Source organism: Seriola dumerili, unplaced genomic scaffold, assembly GCF_002260705.1.
Source record: "Seriola dumerili isolate Sdu_G_001 unplaced genomic scaffold, Sdu_1.0 BDQW01000538.1, whole genome shotgun sequence".
In the NCBI taxonomy this organism is placed as follows: domain Eukaryota; kingdom Metazoa; phylum Chordata; class Actinopteri; order Carangiformes; family Carangidae; genus Seriola; species Seriola dumerili.
In genome coordinates, this window is record NW_019174793.1 from 1,150,656 (window position 1) to 1,174,997 (window position 24,342).

The 24,342-nt window shown below is 40.7% G+C and overlaps 1 protein-coding gene across 1 annotated transcript; it reads right to left on the reverse strand.

The window, feature by feature from the left end:
* Positions 1-602: 602 nt before the first annotated feature.
* LOC111235903 (beta-1,3-N-acetylglucosaminyltransferase manic fringe-like) lies at positions 603-23,014 on the reverse strand. The gene is made up of 8 exons (XM_022764483.1): positions 22,303-23,014; positions 15,177-15,222; positions 14,610-14,712; positions 13,134-13,287; positions 6,661-6,746; positions 5,477-5,642; positions 5,293-5,378; positions 603-1,565 (listed from the first exon to the last, which is right to left on the reverse strand). The coding sequence occupies exons 1-8, from the start codon at positions 22,666-22,668 to the stop codon at positions 1,514-1,516; spliced, it is 1,059 nt and encodes a 352-aa protein (XP_022620204.1). The 5' UTR covers positions 22,669-23,014; the 3' UTR covers positions 603-1,513.
* Between the last annotated feature and the right edge of the window lie 1,328 nt (positions 23,015-24,342).

Sequence of the window (24,342 nt, forward strand, 5' to 3'; positions counted from 1 at the left end):
GTGTCGCTGTTAGCATGCTGGTGGTCATGGTTACAGTTGTGCAAAGCACTTCAGATGTCGATGTTCCTCACAGCATGTGCGAAGCTGCCGTTCTCTGAACCAGAAATCCCTTGAAAGTATGAACATAAACATATTTTATTCTGTAACCACAGCATCAACTTGATCCTGCATTTGCTGTAAACCTTCGGCCTTCACTCAAACACTCGTGTCATCGACTCGGTATTCTCGTACGAGCCACGTTCACAGCCGGCTCCTGCAGACTCTCAACCACTTTCCATCCACTTCACACAAGGTCGGCCCCAGACGTATTCAGCAGCATATCTGTATTCATCACGTCTCCATTCAACAGCAAACAAGCGACCCGCGGGCCGCCGGCAGCACAGTGTCATCTCTCTGCAGGTACAGCGCACATGAACTCTGCCTCCTATTCCTACGCCAGCGTTTGGTTCTCTGCATGTTGTTGTGAAATTTGTATTCTCGTTCTGACCCTGATCTGTCCGCCGTGATGAGAAATTTGAGGGGTTTTTTTTCTTTTTATAAATGGACATTGTGTGGAGTAGGTTTCAGGCATGTCAGTTGTGACCTTCTTCATTCTCTTAGCGGTTTGTTGTTGTTTTTTTGTTTTATTTTTTCCAATAAAAGGTATAAAGAAATGAGGGAACTGGGATGAGGGGAAGTTCATTTTACTTTCAGCCATGGCCTTGAAGAAGCAGGCACAGCTTTTGCGGATAAGACTGAGTAAACAGAAGGAGGAGGGAGGAGGGAAGAAGACAGATGGAGGGGTGGAGGGAAGAAGGTAGAGAGCGAGAAAAGCCAGGGAGGGAGGACAGAAGGTTTGGATGAGGAGAGAGATGTGGGTCAGGATGGTTCATTGTCTGCAGACTTCACAGGCACAAGGACACCATCCCCTTCATAAAAACTCACACACACAGTCAATCAATAAAAACAGATATAAATTCAACAACTTCTACCTCAGCGCCACCTGAAGATGACTGAGGCCCTGTGGGTGCAGTCTGTTAGTAGATTTAATCATCAACCTTTCGAGATGCCTGAAGATTTTGATGCTTATAAAGAAATAATAAGACAAGGAAATGGAATCAAAGTGCACATAAATTTGTGTAAAATTTAAAAAATAATTAATTTCATTTTACATTTTGTCCATTTTTCGACAAAATAACTTGAAGTTTCAGAAAAAAAGAACAAGTCTTAAGCTTAAGCTTTGTCTTAAGTGCTTCGCTGCAAACAAACAAAAACCTGCAAAAAATTCATAATTTTCTTCATGCAACAGTCTGTTTGTGACGCTCTTTATATCCTCTGTTAAGATCAGATCAGGTCTGATTTATTTCTTCTCCAGTTCAGGTATCTGCAGCTAATACTCTCCCATCACACTGAATCCATCAGTTTCCTCTGCTGCTTAGACACACGGTATAATTCCCAGGAAAATCCCTTCATCCTGGAGGGTCAACAGTCCTGTCCCATGTGTTTTTGGAAGTTGTAGTCCTTTATGAAGAGCTCAGGGACACCAGCTGGTGAAGGGATACAATATGCAATGGACAGTCTTAAACCTGTGGAAGACAGAAGTGATCAGTAATAACTCTGAGGCGTGTTTGATATTGAAAACTCTTGGTAGCCGGTGTCAGTGATGTTTTCATGTTTTACCATATCCTCCATGTACATGTATGTTTGATGCAGTTTAAATATTAATATGTTTGTTTATTTATTCCTTTAATATATAGTATACATGTATACTGGGTTGGTTGGTTATGAGAAAAGATGGAGAGAAGGGATGAGATATAGAGGGTGAAAAATAAAAAATAGACATGATGTTCACGCTCTGGGTTGGGAACATAGACTGTAAATAAAGATGGACGTAGCCTCCGTTTCTGAAGAGCAGTTTTGAAGCTCAGAGTGAGCTGCTCCTCCGTCACCATCTTGGCAGCACCTGACTCCAACAAATACCCAGCTATTCCAAAAAATGGACGAAGAGGCGGGGCACGTATGGAGCCGAGACATCGGTGCAAGCATTTTTACATGGGAGTCTATGGGGATTGAATCACTTTTGGAGCCGGACTCTAGTGGTCATTAGAGGAACTGCAGTTTTTGGCATTTCAATGTTGGCTTCATTTTTGAGCCCTGGAGGTTGCCGCTTGATTTGTACATTAAAAAATAGAATATTTGGGTTCAGACAGAAATATATGTCCCAGTACCACTCTCAAAACAGAGACATTGCGATTTCATAGTCTGCATCTAAAAACTCCAGAGGCCACTGGGATATTCTCAAGTACAAGTCTAGACACAAATAAGCAGAACTTCTATTAACTGAGAAAGTGTCTCACCGAAATTTAAAAATCAGTTTTATAGAAGAATCCTAGCAAAGATATCTGCAATAAAAAAAAAAACTCCACCTTACAGCTACTTAGTCTTACTTGCACTTATTGACAGCTCAGCTTCACAGGTTGAACCCAGGTGAGTCGGATCCTCAGTAGCCTTGACAACAGGATTTCCAGCTCAGTTACAATAAAAAATAACAGCATTTGAAGGGGGACATTAAGTTACCCATGACTTTGCATTGTCCTCTATCAGCAGCCAGTAGAGACTGCGACAGCACCGATACTGATGATCTGCCACAGCAGCTAAAAATAGTTCAGCAGCATCTAATGAAAATCTGACATAGTAAAATCATTATACCAGAATGTTTATGCTTCTTTATGACTTTTTTTATTTTATTATTACCTGCGGCAAGGAGATTATGTTTTTTTTCTCCTATTTGATTGTCTGTTCTTGTTTAGAAGAAAAACTTGTTAAAAGTTTTTAAATGAAAATTGGAAAGTAGAAAGTAAAGAGCAAAGAACAAGTGATTAGTATTTTCTGTGGATCCTGGATTTTATTTTTTTTAAGGATTTGAATAAATTCTGCATTTTTGGCCTTGAGAGAAAGAGAGAGAGTTTTCTCTGCTGTGTTCTAGCAGATACTGTCTCAAGTACAGTTTTTGCTTTGGTTTTAAAGGATTTCTTAACATTGTGAGATATGCAATTTTTTTTCTCCCCTCCCGTTTCATTTAATACTGCGCGTGAACGGGACAGGACATATCTCACATCTTGTCCCTTAAGAATTGCTCCGCTGTGAAACCATGTTAGCAGTGTGGTGTCGTTGCACCAGAGTGATGACTCTTTAAAATGTGACGTCATCGAGGAAATTATTTTGATAATCTTACAATTTTGGACTGACAGCCCCACATTTAGCTATAATGTCCAAATAGAGAGTCTACCCCCACCTGAAGATGCTTATTATACTTTTATCCATATTGAGAGTGAATGACACAAACAGTTGAGCCGCAGAAGCACTTCCTCTTTAGTAATTATGCCTACAAAATAAAAGTGCAAGAACATTCCCCGAGAGTTTTTATTCTGAAAAGGAAGTTCCAAAGGTTTCTGTTGCTTACTTGAGAGACCTCTGGAACAGCGGACATACGATGCGTGATAAGAAAACGATAACACCAGTTCAGTAAAACAGTCAAATGTATAATATGTGACTGTGGGCCACAGCGCCACATGTGAACAGTAACAAAGAAAACTCCAGTTGCATTTTAATCAAACAATTTCTTAAATTAGTCTTTGATTATGTCCTGACCGCCATCTAATGGATTACTGTCATAGAGCCTCAGCCTTTCCCACACTGTCCACACTCTTTTCTTATCATTTATCAGTACTTGCATTTTAATATTAGAAGATTTGTATTCTGTCTCCGAACCAGTTTAGTGACGCTGTCCACAAATCATATTTCTCCTGCTGCTACATTCTTGACCTGATTTCTTTAGGAAAACCAACTTATTTCCCACAAATATACCTGAGTAAACAAAAAACAAAAAAATCAAATATGAAGAAAAACTTTCTGTTCAGAAACCTGACCAACTTTGTTTGCACAGGCAGATGAACATCTGACCCGCTTCTTTAAAGGCTGCAGGGATGTTGAACGTAACTCCGTGCGACACCGGCGGATGGAAACAAATGGAGAGAGCTCGCTGCGGAGCGTTTGTGGTGATATGTTCTTACAGCAGGAGATGGCGAGGACTGGGAGAGACAAACACATCTGCGGCTCCATTGTGTTACATCAAATTGCTTTTATCTCTGACTGAACTGGGAACGAGACGAACCGGAGCTGCTGGGGTGTCACGTCTTCAGGTCGGATCATTGCACAAGTAAAACTGAGAGCTGGGAGTTGGCCCGCAGCAAACAGACATCTTGGAATAACAATGAAGTTTTCATGCGAGGCATAGGTTAATCAGTCTTAAATATTTATAAAATACACTTGTGCTAAAAATTTGATTTCACCAGGTTTTTAAGTAAAATCAAATCAAAATTTACACGATCAAGATTAAGAACAATGCAGCATCTGATGTAAGAGTCAGTCTGTCCAACACTTTGGTCCAGAGCAAGATACATTTCCTCATCTTTATGACAAGAAATAAAGTCATAGTCCCCCAAGGTAATTTTTATTTTTTTTGCAGTGCCACTTTCACTTCAAATTTCCTGTCAAATAAAACCTGATAGGTATGATTCATAGACTGTAAATAAAGATGGACATAGCCTCAGTGATGTCACCCATAGGTTTCTGAGGAGTGGTTTTGAAGCTCAGAGTGAGCTGCTCCACCATCATCATCTTGGCAGTACCTGATTACCAAACTTCCAGCTAATCCCAAAAATGGCCAAAGAGGAGGGGCACATGTGGAGCTGAGACTTTGGTGCATGCGGGGTTATGGCAAACACACGCTCACCCGCCTGTCACTCAAAGAGACCACACCCTCAATTATGCGTAACTTTAAGCCTTTTGGAGCCAGCCTTAAGTGGTCATTTGAGGAACTGCAGGTTTTGGCACTTCTGTTTTGGCTTTCATTTTTCAGCCCAAGAGTTTGCCGCTTGGCTCAAATATAAAGAATAGAATACCTGTCTGGTTCTGGTTGGGCTTGGACAGTAATGCGCTGCCCAAGCTGCACTCTAGTGAGCTACAACAATGAGCCAGCCTCAAGTGGTCATTCTATGAACTGCAGTTTTTGGTACTTCAGAGTTGCCGTCATTTTTCAGCCCTTGAAGTTTGCGCTTCCTATAATTATAAGACAAACCGTAATCCCATGACTACTGAGACTGTCACCAAGGCAACCAGTTTCATATTATCGCTTCACACTGGACCCAGTCAGCTGATTGCAGTGTATAAAAGTGCAAGTTGCAATATTAATCAACCATGTTAAATTTCAGCAGCATACAGGAGAAGCACTGAATGGAGTGACAGACTGACCTGGAGGGGTCGTCTTCCTTGGAGAAACTTCCTTTCACCTCGATGCTGTTCATCTTGTTCTCGAACATCCCATAACTCAGTGTCACCTGCAGGGGAGAGAAAACACACACACGACCATAAGAAGAAGTGCATCTGCATGGATTTCTATGTGTGTGTGTGTGTGTGTGTGTGTGTGGGTCACTACCTGGTTTGGGATGCTACTGTGGCTGATGAGGAGCAGGTTTTCCAGGTGGGAGTGGAACAAAGGACAGTGGACCATGGAGATGCCGAGCCTCTTCTCCACAATGAAACCCACCGTGCAGTCGTCAGGGAGACGGATGGTCGCCGAGGTCTGCTCGAACCGGGAGCCACTGAAATACACACATGTAAAGAAAACAAACCGCTGGCAGATTGATTACTGTTGATCTGAGAAAATACAGCTGACCAAAGACTTGCTTTCTTGATATATCAACAGATCACAGATTAAATTCTTTTTTTTTTCAGGTTATGAGAGAAAATTTATTTTCAGTAAAACTATAAAACTGCCCAACTTTCAATCTCAAAAGGAAAATGTTGATGATTTTGCATGTTTTGGCCAATTAACTATTTATTGCGTGTACTTTACTGCTGACCTTTTCCAAAGGAGCCTGTAAATTCTTAGCTTGAGTCCCTACCTTCTAGCCCTAGGCAGCCATTAGTCTCACTTGTTTGAGCGCAGTATAAATATAAACGTGCAGAGACCTGAAACTTACTTCAGACTGGTGATTCATCACGGTGAACATTTAGTCAGCTTTAATGTTTGGCCAAAGTTATGCTGCCGGTTGTTGATGCAGTTTAAAGAGAGAAACAAAGAGCTGCTGCAGTCCTTGTGTTGTGCCAGTTAGAGAACAGAGTTCAGTGGTGGACAGGAAAAATCTTAGATGCAGAAAGTTGTGAAACTCAGATTATCTCTCGTGTAACATCTGTTTGCTAATTGTTTTTTGTGTTTGTTTTTCAGACAACAAAGGTAAGGAATGCTGAAAGATTTTTGGCTTTTTTGGCTCTTAAATCTTAAATTATGCAGTACCCGATTTGTTTTTTGTCCAATTTTATTGTCTTAGCTTGTGAAAGATTACCTATTGTATTTAACGCAAGCTTCAAGTCACAAAAAGTAGGGGCTGCCACGAGGATAGGAACTCAATCTGTCTCAAAAAGTTAGCTCATAATTAAATGAAAAACATAATTTGGTCTATTTTGTAAAATGGAAAATAAATTAAATTTGTGGTAAATGAGCTAAAACATGCAAAAAAAAACAGACTTTGACGTTGAATTTATATTTAACAGTTTTACTTTTTTCTCTTTATTTTCACTCATTTGGACAAAGACACACACACACACACGCATAAATACCTGGCCCATGGAGCCATCTTCTCCACCAGCTGCCGACTCAGACAGAAACCTGCTCCTCCTGTAGCAAACCAGAACCGCACCTCCCTCTGAGGGACAACACACACACACACACACACACACACACACACACACACACACACACACACACACACACACACACACACACACACACACACACACACACACACACACACACACACACTGATATTAACAAATACATACATGCAAACTCAAAGAGCCTGAAATCAATATTGTTTTAAAACCAAATTCTGCTTTTAAGAAGAGAATCAGCAACTGTACTGCATAGGAAAAGGGTTCTTCCTCATTAATTTCAATGACAACACTGTGTTTGCACAGAGGAGGTCCCACGACAGATTAGAGGGAGGGCAAAACAAAAAATGTAGTGTTGTCCAACTAAAAAAATAAATGAATAAAAAGATAAGAAGAGTCCCCTGTTTTCCGGGGACAGTTTGTCAAACGGAGTGGGCTGCCAGCTAGCTATAGCAGCTTCAGAAGTGATGCTAAAATCATCAAAATAGAGTTATCAAGTCAGACTTTTCTTTTGTTGTTGTTGTTGTTGTTGTTGTTGTCTCTAGGCAGAGAAAAGGTTAGCTGACTCACTCATTGGTTTGGAGATCATAACCAGGCAGTAAACTAACAAACTTCCCGACTGCTTCAAAGGTAGGGAGTCGTCATTTTATCAGCCCTCACAATTTATTACAATACAACAAGCCAAGATACATGACTGTCCCCCTTTTTTATTTCATAGGTAAAAACATTGGATATTTTAATGATATATTGACCGCCGAACTGAGAATGTCCCCGGTTTTCATTTCAGATATCTGGTCATCTTAACCGAAGGTGATAGCACAACTGTGCCCCTCAAACATTAGTCAGACGCTATCACTTCAAGTCTTCAAGCTAACACAATTTCTATAGATAAACTGTGCCCAAAAACCCCTTTACTTCTTTTAAAAGATAAAAATATATGAAGAATAGCTTATTTTAATAGTGTCATTATAGTTTAAAGTTCCCTGCAACAAAAGAGAGAATTCAAATTTCAGTTCGACTTTGAGCCTGCCTGACCTTGAAGTAAGTAGCCTTAAGAAGGTTTGTTTTTATGTCCATTTGTCTGCTTTTGAGTCTCGTTTACGCCTCTTGCACACACACACACACACAGAAACACACACAAAAAGTACAGACACAAATGTGTCGACACCATCGTCATGTGAGAATAAAGAGGCAATGCTTGGAATACAAAACACACTAAATCTGATTTCACAAAAGAATAAAAACACACACACAAACACACAAACACACACACAGAGGACTGATGAGAATATTTAGCGAACTGACTCCGTATCTTTCCCTCTGACACATAAACAATGTGTGTAATAGATAAGAAAGGAGAGAGAGTACAACAGTTTTCCCTTCAGATGTGTATTGATTGCTCGGTCTTTTCCAAACCAGCCAGCGATGAATTTTATGTCTTTATCTGCTAACGTTCAAGTAGATGCTGTGTTTATTGCATCCTGCAGTGTGAACTGTTTTTTTTTCGTTAAAAAGGAAGGAAATGTGTCTTTCTGGTGTTTTGTTGGTGTGTTAGTCACGGCAGTCAAATGAGTGGTTTAAAGTAAAGAGCTGTAATTATACAACAAATTAGTGTGTTAGACTGTGTGTTTTCTTTACTTTCCTTTTCATGTCCTGTATGTTTCTCACTGTGATATCCTTCCCTTTCATTTATTTTCCATTCGTCATTTCGTACATTTCCTTCCTCTTAATTTATTTGAATTTCTTCCTTTCCCATCCTTTCCTTTGACTTCCTTTCCTTTCCTTCTAGTTCCTCTCCTTTCCTTTTCTTAACATTTTTATCATTTCTTTTTTCTTTTATCTCTTTTAGTTGTTAACCTATCTCTGTCTTCTCCATCCCCTTCGTTTTGATTTCTTTCTCATCCTTTTCATCCCTTTGGATCTTTTTCTTTTATTTCCTTCCTTGTTGTTTTAAAGGCTGTTCCTTTCTTTTCATTTCATTTCCTTTCTTACCATTTTTTTCCTTTGGCTCTTTTTCTTTTAAATACTTTGTGTTTATTTAATTTTAAAGTCTTTTCCTTCTCTACCCTTTTCTTTCCTTTCTTTTCCTTTCCTCCTCCCTTCTCTCATCTTCCTCTCAGCCTCACAATCGTGACAGGAAATCAAAAAAGATCGGCAGCAAAAAGTAAGAAAATGAGAAGAGGAGACAGAGAGGAGCCTGTGTTTTCTCACCCATCACCCATCCAACCTCAGGCAGAGGGTGGAAATGATGGAGAAAAAAGGAAGAAAAGAAGGAATTGAAAGAGAGCGAACAGTCAGACAATGGAAACAGAGAGGAGGAGGAAGGAAAGAGGGAGAAAAGGAGTTAGGAAGTAAAGATAAATATCTATTTTTCAGTGTAAATGGGCGCAATCAGAGCAGAGAATGTGACACATGGGAGAAGGAGAGAGTCGTTTCAAGAAATGAGTGAGCGAGATTGAAAAAGTGCAGGGAAGAAGGAGAGAGAGGGAGAGAGAGGATGAAATTCTATTCAGAAAGCTCAGTGGAGTCATCATGTACTTTAAGTCAATGGAAGCATAAATCCTACTGTAAAGCTGTGAAACATGTGAACCAAGTAACACACACACACGCGCGCACACACGCGCACAAACACACACACACACACACACACACACACACACACACACACAGCAGTGAATAGCTGCATGCATATTCCTTAAAAAAAAACTATCGACCTCCTGCAGTTTGACAACCTCCTTCCCCGAGGGAGTCTTCCTCCTTGTGTGTGTGTGTGTGTGTGTGTGTGTGTGTGTGTGTGTGTGTGTGTGTGTGTGTGTGTGTGCTGTGTGCGTGTGCGTGTGTATTTGTGTTTTACCACCAATCAATATATACCAACAAGACACTAATCACTCATTGATCCACTTGGGTATGAAAATCCTTCCCATGTGAAGAAAACACATGGACCTATACGTTTGCTGTATCTCCATACACACACACATACATACATACATACATACATACATACATACATATATTCATCTGTCTATCCCTCACTGCGTCCTCCTGAGAGTGAAAGAGAATAGATGGTATGGATTTTGCACGGCACTGGTTAACCCGACTGGGCTGCGTTTTGGCACAAAACCAATAGGAAGAGACCTCAGCTTTGTTTTAAAGTGCATCAGTGTCCTCAGTAGAGCGGCAGAGCATCAAGGAGGAAAGAAAAAAGGAAGGAAGGAACTATGGATTGACTGAAAGAGGGAGGAAAAAACAGGGGAAAAGGGAAAGCACAAACAAACAAAAACTTAAAGAGGACGAAACAATTATGTGAAACACCTATTTTAAAGTTCATATAATAAATATCAAACTAAATTCACAGTGGAAACACGCAAACGCTACAGATGCATTCAATCCACACAGATTCCAGCAACATCTGAGGAGGCCAGGTGTCTCCACCAGGGAGCCACAACAGCTGCTCTGTTCAATGAACCGTAACAGTTTTCAGTAAGATGCATGAGAAGCGCATCGGAGGGAAAACCAGTGATGTTTTTATCGATAATCGTTCCGTGTTCAGTCATGAATGAATGTTGTCGGCATGGTTGATGAGTTCACAACATACAGCAGAGAAATTAAGGTTCACATACCGATTGTACATTGTCCTATAATTGTAAATGACATGTTGGTGTACGTGATCACAGCTGATGTGAAAATGCCGTCTCTGTGGACTGAGCGGCAGGTGACGGTTAAAATATGAGCAGGGATTCAGACTGAAAACGCAACCAGTCCATCAACCTGAACAACCACACAGGTCGTTTGTTCCAACCCTCCGATACGACCCATAGGAGTGTCTTCCTGAAATAGCGCCCCCTACAGCGGCAGGCGTTAACGAATAGAAAAGACTGTACCGGCGTACTGGACCTTCGTCACCATGGTTACAATAATAAACGGTCATGGCTAGGTTAGGTTTGGGCACAAAAACTACCTGGTTTGGTTTAGGAAAAGCTCATGGTTTGAGTTAACATAAGTAGTTTTTTTAAGGTTTCACGATCTTTGTTGTCATGGTGACAATAATGACATGGTTGAGGTTTCGTAACATCAACTGCTAGTTTCACACGGGAATCGAACGCCGCTCTCCTGCGTCATATTCCTGTGTTTTGTTGACCCATCCGTCCACCGCAAACCTCCTCTGAAACTCAGACTTTGTCTCTCTCGTCATAATTACTACGACCACTAGATGTCGCCTAGCAACAACCGTAACTATGGGTCATAATAACCTGCTGCACAGACAACCTATGGGTTTGTTCTCTCAGCTTGAGTTATTCATTTTTAGTAGTTTTTATACTCACAGACGATATTTTACAACTGTGGATAAGTGGACATTTCCTCTTTAGTCAGGATGATTACGAGTTAAACAACAGAAATACATCTTGCATCATGTCGCACTGTGATCCATCAGGAGTGTGCACTGGTGGATGACTCTGCCTTGCAGTAAAATCCAAACCGGGTCCAACACGTATGTTGTTCTGCTGTATTTCGGCACCTCCTCTTTAGATCATACGTATATTATACTGGACATTTCAGGTACATTTAAATAGAAGTGAAGATCATTGGATTAAATGTGATTTGTTGAACACAAGAAAGGGTCAAAGAGTTGATTAACTAAACTACAGGGATGTTTAGTTATGAGCTGGAGCAGCTGAACCATTTAAAGGCTGCGGGGAAGGGCTTTGGTTGTGTTGAAGAGGTCATTAATTTCCACAGTGCTGCAGTGGGAAAGAGCAGAGGAGGAAGAAGAGTAAGGAGGTAAGGGAACAAAGACAGAAGACAAGAAGGAACGATGCAAAGAAACAAGTAGGCAAAGGACGGAGAAACACAGCGACGGAGGGATTCATGAGACTCGGTGAGTTGTTGACAGCAGGTCCGTCAAAGTTGGATAGAAGAAATAGGTAATCAGTGAAAAGAAGGAGGGAGGGAAGGAATTCAGGATGAAAGAGGAGATAAAGGATCTGAGCTAGAAAAAAATTAATCTGCAGAGTCACATCCAAGACAGTAATGCATCTCAGAGGGGTCACCCTGCCTTAAGGAGTTATCGGCCCACATAAATTAAATTCCGTCAGGTTTCAGGGGAATTATAAAGAGGTTCAGAGGCTTTTTCCAACGCTGCCAAGAAAAAAATGCTGCGAGGAAACACTGAGGACTTTGAAAACCGACACATTTGAACTGTTGAGTACTATCACAGAACAGCGTTCGTAACAGTGACTCACTGAACACTTATCTGCACAACTGCTGAGTGAACTGTGAATCTGAAGTCATGTGTCACTGAGAACGGAGCAAACTTCTTTTTACAGCACCAGTAAAATATGTTTTGCTTTCTTATCGTATGCAGCAGCGATTTCTATATCGGGCATCCTTGATTCTTTTTGCATCTTAAGAGTCTCTTTGTCAGTGTGTGAGAATTTTTTCCTATTAGATCGCACTAAAATCACACAATTAAAGTTATAATATATAACTTTTCCACATTAAAATGTCTAAATATTACTTACAGTAACCTATGTCATATATTTTTTTTAGTTATTGCAAATGTTTCCAGCCATTCTCAAACGTAGAGGAATCAGTGATTTTAATCATGTTAACAGTCTGTTTCATTTGGTCGCCTGTCAAGCGATCCAATGGACTTTTTCTCCAGTTTGAAGCCACATTTTTAAGATACACTTTTTACGCCTTGGTCATTTTCAACTTTATATTTTAACGGGATTAACGATTTTAGCCATTGGACATCTGGATCTTGAGTCATCACAGAAAAAAAACTGAGCAAATGTTAAGCAGCTCAGTTCCCAGCCCCTCTGAGACGTCCTGTGTTCGCCAGACAGCATCGATGAATCACCAACTTTTAAAGTGAAACAGCCTTTTTTCCAGAGTTTCTACCGATTTTAATCTCTCTGCGGATAATTCAGCTGCTGGTAAAACCCTCCTGAATGTCTGGCTCATAAGTTATCAAAGAAACAACCAAAACAAAGGTCACAGCCCTTCCCTGATGTCCTGTGTCCATCGTACAGCGTCGGCGAAACACTGACTTTAAGCGTGAAATTGCTTTATTCAGCGCTTTTAACGGTTATAATCGAGGAGACCTCTGCGGATAATTCAGCTCCCGGTAAAAACCTCCTGAACAACTGACGCTTAAGGAATCCAAACCGAGAGAAGCTGACATCAGCTCACATGATCCCACGCTACTTTACCAAACGCCATCTTTTGTAATTGTTGTGATTGAGAGACCCCCAGTGGCTGAGGTTATACACTATTTGTGTGTTTACTAGTAGAGAGGAAATGTTCCTTCGGAGCGACGACAGGAACAGGAATCTGATCTTTTGTGGATGGACCTCAAGAACAAGCTGAATAAAAAAACTCTCTTGTGTTGGTTAGGTCGGACAAACACTGTGGGACGGTACCGTTGCGTTGCCCTCCAGGAGTTCGTGAGCAGTGATGGGCTTGTCCAGGCTCGGTTTGCCCACGTAGATGTCGCCTTCCTGGGGGAAGGCTGAGAGCAGGGAGCGGAGGGTCTCAGGAATCAGATAGTTGTCATCATCCACATGACAAAACCACCTGAAGAGCAACGGACAGAAAAAAAAAAAAAACAGGCAGTGAAAGTTTGTTCAATCTACCTACTGATTTCTGCAGAAACTTAAAACCTCATTTTCCTCATTGCTGCTTTCATTTTTGTACAGAATGAATCCAACAACAACTCTCAAAGGCTTAAAAAAGTACCTGAGCTAAATGAGGCATCACCATAAACACTGCCTCATAAAGAAACCGAAAGTTTCTGCCTTATTATTGTGCCTGTGTCGGCTGTTTTTATATCCGTGAATTCATTCTGCTACACCGACTGAATCACCTTGTGCCTACAGGAAATAACTGCTCAGATCCATCAAAAACACGCTGCCGAGATCTGTGGTAAAAATATTTCAAACTCAAGGTCACTCACTTTGTTTCTTCTGGAATTTTCAACTGTATCTTCCTGGACTTTTTCGATGAATATAACTCGCTCAGGGTTCATCGCCCAAAGTTGGAAACTTCGGTCTTGCGTTAATAAGACAAACGAAAAAACCTTGGGTTTAGAATATTCTCCAAGGTTAAGAATCAATTTTTCAGACCATGTTTCCCTGACTTTATTTTTTTTTTTACAGTTATCTATATGTAAAACTGAGGGATTATTATTTCTGACTCTGTATCAGCTTGTGTTATTGCATATGTTAGGTGGAAAAAAACAACCGTCACACTGCTGTGGAAAGCCGACTGCAACCTCAGGAAACACAAACTTGACGTCGTCATCGCATGAATTTCATCGCGTTGACTCTGTGAGTGAACAAGCTGTTTGATTTCCTCTGCCACCTTCATGACTGTGTCAAAGCTTCTCTCCAAAACCAAACAGACTCTGCACTGCAACAGTCCAAATGACAAATCTGATTGCTACCGAAACTGAGCAGCTGTCTTGTTTCCTCTGCCATCCTAATGGATGTCCAACTGCACAAAAAGGCTTCCTTCCAAACACAAACAGCCTCACTTCCCCTCCTCACTCCAAATAACAAAGTGGGGTTTGCAACCAAAGTGAAATATCTCTTTCATTTCCTGTGTCGTCTTAATAACAAGACAAAACCGTGACCGGACATCGACAACATGTTGTCCAGCGTACAATACGATAACTCGGTGCATCTCCTCAGAATATTCCTATCGAAATAAAGAATTGTCTGTGTAAACGCTTATGTAACCATCACACAGATGATTATTTACGCCTTTGATTTCTCCTTTCCCCTCCCGCTGCTGTAACAGCCCGATTTCCCCCTCGGCGATCATTAAAGTCTGCAATCTTAATCCGATCTTTAAATCCACGGTGGGCAGGATGATAGGCGGACCTTAATCTGCCTCACCTCTTGTCTGAGGCCATGAAGCCGTCGTACTCGGCAGACATCTTGCAGGACAGAGCCTGCTGACTGTGATCCGACTGGCATCCTGTTACCACCATGTTATAACCTGGACAGAGAGTGAGAGACAGAGGGAGACACGTGTTTGATTTTATACAAACCAAATAATCAATAAGCTCATTGTAATAGGAAAGTGTGAAATAGGTTTATTTGCAAGTGATCGCGGGAGAGTTCATATAGTCGAATAAGGGGGTGAGAGACAGAATCTGGAGGGAGAGATGGAGTGAGAAGGAAGGAAGGAAGGAAAGGAGTCTGGTGCAGCAACAGTAACTAAGGGAGTGCGGGGCTTAGCAACAGTCAGTGCATCCCAAAGGTGTTGGATGGTCAAGGATCTGTAGGTCGGTCAACTTCTTCCACATCAAACCAAGGAAAACCAGTTCTCTAAGGGCCTCGTTTGGTGCATGGGGACACTGTCACGTTGGCTCCCCAGACCAACATTTCATAAAAGTTTGAGTCCGTATACTTTTGGCCACATCAGTTTGTGCGCAAGTTACATTCATTTCTGCTGCTTACCTTCTGAACTCAAGTCCTCATCCTCCGTGTCTGTGAAAATGAAGGTCTAGACAAAAAAAAACAAAGAGAACAAAAGGCATTTAAACACACCAGCTTTGATATATGGTTATATTTCTTTTTCCACATCTGTAACACGACGTCCTGAAAGCACCTTCATTATGGAGCAAACACACACCAACACAATCGTGGACACACACACACGCACACACACACACACACACACACACAGGATCGATACAGTTTTGAATAGAGCAAATTTGGTGACAAAAACAAGGCTCCCCGCTGTGAGCTAAAACAATGAGTCACTGCATATACAGAACACACACACACACACACACACACACACACAGTCCAAAGTGGTCAGTGGAGCACTCTATGACCAAATCAATTTGTTTTTTAACAGATATATGAGTCAAATATGGTGGAGGTCACGCAACAAAAACCTTGTTACTACAATAGATAGATAGATAGATAGATAGATAGATAGATAGATAGATAGATAGATAGATAGATAGATAGATAGATAGATAGATAGATAGATAGATCTGCAGTGCAATGCTGACCTCTGGTGGTGAAAAGTTGTAAAACCACTCGACCATCAAAGCTCACATGAGCAGCAGATTCAAGTTTTTTACTTTTCTTGGAAGAGTTTAAAGAACTATCTTCAAATTATTAAAAAATATTTATTGAACCAAGTCTAAAAAAAAATGTTTTTCTTTGAATCAAATGCAAAATTAACCTTTCAAAAAGGTTTCCACAACCGGCTGGGATCCTGTGTCAGTTTTCCTCCTGCAGACAGATGATTAAAATGCGTATGGTGTGTGTGTGTGTGTGTGTGTGTGTGTGTGTGTGTGTGTGTGTGTGTGTGTGTGTGTGTGTGTGTGTGTGTGAGAGTCACCGAGACCAGGGAGGTTTGTATCAGGGGATTTGAACAAACAACCCCTGCGTTACACTCCATCAGCGCAGCCCCTCAGGCTGAACCGCGCGGTGTGTTCGACTTTCTTTGCCAGGCAGGCGCTTAATAACCTCGGAGTTGGACAAATCACCCAATAGATAAGATAAACACGAACCATAACTCATGCTTTATTTAACTCCTGGAAATGTTAATGTGTGCATCAACCAAGTTTTGGCTGGAGAACAGGAATACTAAAAATGTGCCGGAAATATATCTTAAAAATATCTTACACAAGTTCTGTCTAAGTGAGTACAACATGCAGACACATATCACACTGATATCAGCTGCACTAGAGATTAAACTTAAGTTTGAGGGGACAGCGTAATCTCTCATGTGTGAACAGGTGTTTTGTTTTTCAGAGCGTGGTGAGGAAGACAAAACAGGAAGAAAGAGAAAGAGTTGATTTTGCTACACAGAAACATTCAAATTCAAAGTATGAGATAAAGTATAAATAACAGCATTAATAGTGCATTTAAAATGACGGCAGCAGAATTTAGACAGACAAAATAAAAATTAATGCTGCATAAATGTGTTTTTAAAAATGACATTAAAATGTCAACTTGATATGTGAATTACAAAATGTGAGGGACGTGGGGAATATGAAGGCAAGAGATGTGTCCTGACCCAGACACCAGAGTGTGTGTGGGTGTGTTTTAAGGAGATAGTTATAGGAACAGCGGAGATGGTCGTGGAAAAGTGTGAAGAGATCAGGACGTGAAACTGAATTTCCCAGAGTACGGAGTACGATATGTGTATCGGCATACACAGGTCGGTCGGTCCGTGTGTGTGTGTTCTAACCAAAACTTAACATCTGTCCAGACGTTAGAGTTTTTAGAGTCCAACATATTTCTGATGGTACATTGATGTTGCCTGCAGGGGCATTTTTTGGGATATTTTAAAGCCCCAAAATGTGCCAATATGATTTGCCATCAGGGGCCCCTTTAATCCTTCAGGGGCCCGAGACACTTCCCTGGTTTGCCTCGTTTTACTGCTCAGGTTGGAATTAGGTTTAGGTTATGGGTTTGGTGTTTAATTTTGATGGTTAAAGCGATAGTTCGGGTTATATGAGATACTTAGTACTTAACATAGTGAGTGTCTTACCTGCAGCAGATTCGTGTTGCCGCCTTTTATGACTCCAACAGCTGATCTGCAGTGCAATACAGTCAGTCTGCTAACGCATATACGGAAGTTGCAGCAGTTGAGAAAGTGTATTGCCAAAGTAAAGAACTGTTTGATGGCAGTAAAAAGTAGTGAAAATATTCAAAATATAGCGTGCACTTAAACTGACACTGGTTTTTAAGGTGGAGGTGGTTAAACTACATTTTGTCTGCTGCCCCCGTCCGCAGCAGTACATCGCTCTGCTTCTGTACCGGTGCTCCTGGGAGCGACTGCAGATAAGTACCTCACACAACCCTACGTCAAATAACTCAAACTATCATTTTAAGGTTAGGGTGAGGGGCTAGGGAATACATTAAGTCAACGAGTGTCCTCACAAAGATAAAAGTACAAGTGTGTATGTACATTAAAGTGACTAATCTCCTTAATATTCTCTTTACTGCACTCTGAAAGAAAGGCTGCATATATTTAAGCACACTGTTTTACTGTACAAACCCCAGTTCATCCATCAGCTCTTAATACTCTCCCTCTCTCTCGCGCAGTGACATCAAACAACCTCTAAATCTTCACTCCGGTCATTTTAATACCAATCAAACCTTTTTTTTTTTTTTTTACCTTTGTCCATCCCTCCTTTTTTATCCCTGTATCAATGAAGCAGGAGGAGGAGGTGTAATGAGATACCTGGATCAATCCTCCTCACCGCCATCACCGCGACAACAACAACCATCACCACCACCCCCCCAGTAAAACCCCACGAGAAAGAGCCGCCATCATGATTAGTTCCCTCCCCTCCTCTGCTCATAACTCAAACTAAACTACCTGCACTGAAATCAGTCAACCTGGGCTGAGGAACAAAAAATGGCGGCGTGTCGGCTTGCGGCAGCTCGTAAACAGAGTTTGAGAGGACGTTTTACTGAGGTCAGGAAGGAATGCATAAATCTCGCCTTGTTTTTCACACTGTTAAAGGGCCATTAAGTAAGATTTGTACTGCCCCATAGCACAAAATGACTGTAATATATCTTGATAAGGTTTCTGATTTATACTTTAGTGATTCCTTGGCCGCGTGATGAGAATCTGGCTCTCTGATCCATCAGTTGGACCTTCACTTTGTTCCACGGGGGCATTCTGGGGTTCCCCGAGGGAACACTGCTCAGACTAATTGAGGGTAGAGAGGATATCATTTTATTACTTTATCCATGTAGATTTATCTGGACTTGAACCAACAATTACTATATTTTATTCAAGACTATATTATTCTTATTGGCTAAAGTTATACCAAATTCCAAAGTCCGCCCAAAGCTTTAAAGGAAATAGATGAGAAGTTTTGGAAAGTAAACTTATTGGCTCTCTTTTTCGTGGATCATATTGGAAAACCAATACTCATCAATACTAACAATTGTGCTTTCAGTATGTGGCTAGCCAAGACGTGATTAGCCTAGCTTAGCATAAACACCAGGCCAAAGTCCACCAAAGATAGTAATATAAAAAGTGAAATTATAGCTGAATGGTTAGGGCACATACCACATGGGTGCTGCCTGTCATTCCCCTACTCTTTTCTACTGTCTACTGATTCTATCAAATAAAGGTACAAAATGGCAAAAAAAAAAACCTTGAACAGAGTAAGGCTAACTGCTCCCCCCTGCTTCCAGGCTTTATGCTAAGCTAGCTTGCTTGCCTCCTGGCTCTAGCTCCATAGTAACGTGGGAGTGGTATTGATCTTCTGCAATAACTCTCAGAAAGACAGCAAATGAGTGTATTTCCCAAAATGTCCCTCATACCGAATTAAAGTGTGCATTGTACCACTCGATTCACACAATAAAAGTTGTTTACACCAGCAGATAGATAGATAGATAGACAGATAGATAGATAGACTAACACTTGGGAGCTTCCCACTACAGTCACTTACCAACATTTTAAACCTCAAACTGACAGGTATTGACACAAGCTTTCTAAGTCATGATGAGCTTTCACATTCGATAAATAACTGCCCCGCCAGTGTTGCTCCTCTGAGGCCAAACACTGCTGTCCTACCACACTGACACCTAACTGCATTTCATAAGAAGACACAGCCAGGAGAGCAATAACTGTCGAGTAACAGCAGACCTTGTTGTTTGCACGAGACTACAATGCAAAATGTCTTGACACTTTAAACTTAGCACCACCATCAGAGCAAAACTGCATCATATTTGCAAAACTAACAACATCCCCATCAGCCTCAGCTCTATTTTGTATTTTGTGCTAATTAGCGAACCCCGCTAAATTAGGATCGTAAACATAGTAAAGCTGCTAAACATCGTCGCAAACATCATGTTAGCATTGAACTTGACAGCATATTAACATGTCAAAAAATTAGCATTTCTGTCGCAGAGCTGCTAGCATGGCTGTAAACTCTAGTTCCTCTGTTGAGTTTCCTCTCGTGATCGTACTTAACCACTAAAACTTTTCTGTCTCAACGCTGACAGTTGTTACCAAGCTGGTTAGAAATGACTGTGTGTGTGTGTGTGTAAGATGAGGTTCATTCTGTTCTACAATCGGCCTCTCCACTTCCTGTTCTAAGACCGGCTTCCGTTTCAGTATTGTTAACACAGTCTCCACACGGCGGTTGCTTCCCCTCAGCCCAGACAACCTGCCTGCACAGCTTCCTGTGTCTGTGTGTGTGCGTGTTTTCTTGTATTGCTGCGTCTTTGTGTGTCTGAGTGCCTCTGTATATACAGTATGTGTGTAAGTGGGTCTGTTTTCATGTAGGTGTGATGTGGTTAATTTTCCTTCGCATTAATAGGCCAGGGTGAAGCCAAACAGTCTTGTGTGCCGCTTTTGCAACGAGAAAGAGGAAGACTCTGACAGCATCTTCCTCTTTCACTCAGAAAATAAGCCCTGTTATTAAAATCAACAGCCCTCTGAAAAGTCTACCACAGAAAACAAGAAGCTACAAACACTCCCTCTCAGGATCGCTGCTTGTCTGTTTCACTTATTTCACAAAAGGAATCAAACTGTTTCATGAACCATAACGTGGAATCAAATTAAATAAAGTCCATTAAATGGTCATTTTGCAATTGGTGTACACTTCAGTTTATCAGGAACACCCAGCTATAACTAATGCAGTCAGCTCTAATAAATCCTCCCTCCATTAAGGTGATGATGTTCAGTTTGTTGAAGCTGTTAAAGAGGGGTTCATTCTACTCTATGATTATAATTACCTGCAATTCATGCTGTTACTTCGCTGCTTTGCATTATAAAGAGAGTTGTCTGTTAGTTAGCCTACCCTCATTGATTTGAATGGGGTGGACAAAATAATAGGAACACCTCTCAACCTCCACAGATATCATCCTGAAAGTAGGGTTTATTGCAGGAGTGTTGTTTTAGCTTGGTGTTCATAATAAACTGTAAAAAATATATATATATATATACATATCCTGTGAGCAACACCACCAACTCTGAGTCCTTAAACATGTTCCTGAAGATTTACTCAACACTGATTATTACCAGCCTGGTTGGACAAATCAAGCCTCAGCAGATCAAGGATACTGAAGTCCGAGATAAACAAATGTTCCTGGTACTGTGTTATGTACAGTATGTCCAACGAGAGGACACACATGCGTACACCTTTTGATTTGGACTGTAATGGAAGTCAAAGAGAAGATGGGGAGAAAAGAAATGGACCACTGCCAGAACTCTTGTGTGATAAAAAAAAATCTTATTCTAAACCATGTTTATTTTTATTTTTGTATTAATTTTTATCCAATCACTGTATATGCTGTTTTTACTGGTACCACTATTGTTTTTGATCTGTATCAAATGTACTTGTCATTGTTGTCGTCATTAGTAGTTTTACTGTTTGTTTTTGTCGTTATTTTTCTTGTTCCCTTTTGTCTTGAATTTTAATTTACAGTATTGTTTTTGCATTACGCTGTAATATCTATATTTATATTTACTGTAAACATGTAGCAGCCGTTAGCTTAGCTCAGCACAAACACTGGAAACTAGCTCACCTGTCTCGAATGAAAGTTAATATAAAGTGTCTTATCCAAGAAGATAATGCACCCAGCCAAGAAATAGTGCGGCACATAACCTGCCAGTAATACTGTAATTTATCAAGTTAGTTCTTTGGTTTTTTAACAGATTAAACAACTAAGGGTTAAAATGTTAATTTATAAGTTTTAGAGGAGCTGACAGGAGGATGTTGTTACGTTTTGACACAGCCAAGTTAGCTGTTCCTCCCCTGATTCAGGTCTGGAGTGGCAATCATCTCATCTATTGCAGAAAACAATGTGATAGTGAACCCTGATCTGATCCCCTCTGGAGTCTTTAAACCAAACTAAACCTTAAACACTTCAAATAATTACATTTTTAAGTTTGACAAATTCATCCAATTCCCTGATATCAAAGCCACAGACGTTGATGTTGATGCCAGTAAGAAAACAGGTGTTTATTTCTGTCTGATAAGAAGGTTTCAACAGGTTTAAAGCCTATTTAACCAGGTTTTTACAGCTGTTATTTTGTGTCATTTGCATTTTAATCAATAAACCAAACAAGCATTCTGTCAGTCAGGAAGTTAACTTGGGCCACATCAGTCCGAACGATCAGTCTTGAGGCTTCAAAGCAAGAAGGAAGTGAATGTTTTCATTTCATCATTAGGACAACACGTTTTGTCTAGGCCTAATGAGGAGTCAGATATCTGATGCTTTTCTTTAAATAAAAGTATAAAGATACTGAGTTAAGTTCATGAGTTGAAACCTAAAGCTCTTACAGCTCTGTGGATCCATAATATGAACATGATTCTATGTGCTTTGATTAAGACATGAAGATGTATGACTTTATAAGTCAGGAGGCTGGGATGGAATTAATAAAATTCGTCACCTTGAGTAGTTCAACTTTTCTCAGGACTTTCCTCTTATGATGATTTATTGTCTACAAAAAAACCTTCTGATAGAGCCTCTACAGGTGTCCTATTGGTTCTATTGTGTTCTACTGTTTTCATGGTGTGACTGGTTTTAGATAGAAGCAGCAGCAGAGAGTCTTAGGTGTAAGACTTCTCGGACCAGCACGGGGACTCACGTGCGCCTTGGTTCTGGAGATCCACGTCTCCAAAAGGAGCGCCAGACGCGTCTTGTGGAACCTCCCGGTGGTCTTCACGGCGATGAAGATGTCCTCCTGCTTCAGCCGCGGCTGGGTGCCATGTGCACGCTCAGTGGCCGTCTGTCCATCGTTCCCGCTGCTGTTGCTTTTACTTGCCGGCTCCTGCGCGTCGTTGTCCACGGGGCCAGCCTTCGGGAAGCAGCGGTTGAGCGGATAGACAGTCGGAGAGTGGTCCACTCTGACTTTGGGAGGGTTGCTGGTGCGTAACTGAAAATCCACGTAGAGAATGATGAAGAAGGTGAAAATCAAGACAGGAAGCCTCCGCCGTATCCATCTCTTATGCATTGTAGAACAAAAAATAAATAAAAGTTGTTTAGATCCCACAAAGTATTAAAACCATGTTCTCTTCCTTTACGCAGTTTTGGTTTTGGCAGCTTGTTTTGGTCTAATTTCGTTTCCCCATCACCTTCTCTTCCTTCTTTAGCGTTATCGTCACTGTTCCTCATTAATTAACTCTTAATTTGCATGATTGCAGGCCGTTTATCAGACTTTTACTAATCTTGAAGCGGATCACTTTTTTAAAAATCCACCTGTTGCGAATTCAGCGTCATGACACGATTGATTTCAGCTCATCTTCTGTGTAAAAAGCCGCTGTCACTAGGACATATGTGACACGGTCACAGATGCAGCTCTGCCCTCCCTGTCTGTCACTATAGTGTCAAGCTAAGGGGAATCAAATGAAGGGACTTCCGGACATAGATTTCAAAATAGAACAACCGGTGGAATTGTACTTCCGGTTACAATCTGCTTTTATTTGACAATAGGTTAAAACATGCATCACATAAAATCGGGGAAAATACTCAGGATTTTAGCTGTATATAATGATTTTCCAATTATTAGGCTACATAATAAGCTAAATAGGCTGTATGATTTAAATATAACTTCAAATATAAAGAGTAATTGATTGCAATATGATTGAATAATACATATTTTTGCACTATGGATAATGATATATAGCTCTATGTTTAATTGTACAATTTATAATAAGGAAGAATCCTGACCTTGTGTGTTTCTGTTTTATATTTGACCAGAGCTGAACACAGACTACAGCGTTTTGTTGCAGCCCGTGTCATTTATATGCCTTAAACAGACACTAACAATTGAGAAACACTCAATTTATGGAACACTTGCTTGCTTTTGACCATATCACATGGTCTTCTTCGGCAGATGGAGCTTGTTTGATAGCGATGGGGCTGCAGATGTTCAAACCTTTCTTTACTCTGAGCACTTTTTCACCCAGCATGGATGAGAGGTAACCGAGAATAATGTAAAGATTGAATATATTCACTTAAATCACAAAAGAAGACCATGCGGTATGGTTAAAAGCTTCAGAAGTGGGCCTTGAGTTGAGATTATATTGTCAGCTTCTGTTTTGAAGGTCAAAAATGAATTATGAAGCTCAACAGTTGGAACAAAGATTGTCTTTATTTGCACAGGTATAAATATTGTATTAATAGATGTTCATGATCACCGGAGGATGAGTCCTAAAGACTTTGGTGATGACCTAACTTTACATCTACCACTACCAGCAGGTCCAAATCTTCATATCCACCTAACACCAATTCAAAATGTCGTAGCAGAAATCCCTAATTGCAACATCTCATTAAAGGTTGCATGCATCCATGATCTGAGAGCAGTTTGACCAAAGAGCGATGTTCCCTGCTCTCACGGTTACAGTCTTATCGTTTTAAGAGTCCTGGGGGAATAAAACTATGAAACAAAAACAAAGTTGTTAAGAAGAAAGTGAAGTAGTAAGAAAAATGAACAATATTTGGAAGAGAAATCATCTTTTCTTCTCATTGATCCATTTTCTTAAGACCTCTTGAGGGGTCCTGACCCCCAGGTTGGGAACCACTGATATACAGTGGGGTCCAGAAGTCTGGGACCACTTTCCCGTTCACTTGAGACGGACAGACACACATATAAACACCTGCCAAAGTACTCAAAACTGCCTCCAGT

What these genes read in the sequence shown, in the direction of transcription:
- LOC111235903 (XM_022764483.1), bottom strand. Translation starts at nt 22,668, where the DNA reads ATGCATAAGAGATGGATACGGCGGAGGCTTCCTGTCTTGATTTTCACC. An exon ending in AAGATGGCTCCATGGGCCAG is followed by an intron (nt 5,643 to 6,660) that starts GTATTTATGCGT and finishes TGTGTATTTCAG; the next exon opens with TGGCTCCCGGTTCGAGCAGA. An exon ending in ACAGTAGCATCCCAAACCAG is followed by an intron (nt 5,379 to 5,476) that starts GTAGTGACCCAC and finishes TCTCCCCTGCAG; the next exon opens with GTGACACTGAGTTATGGGAT.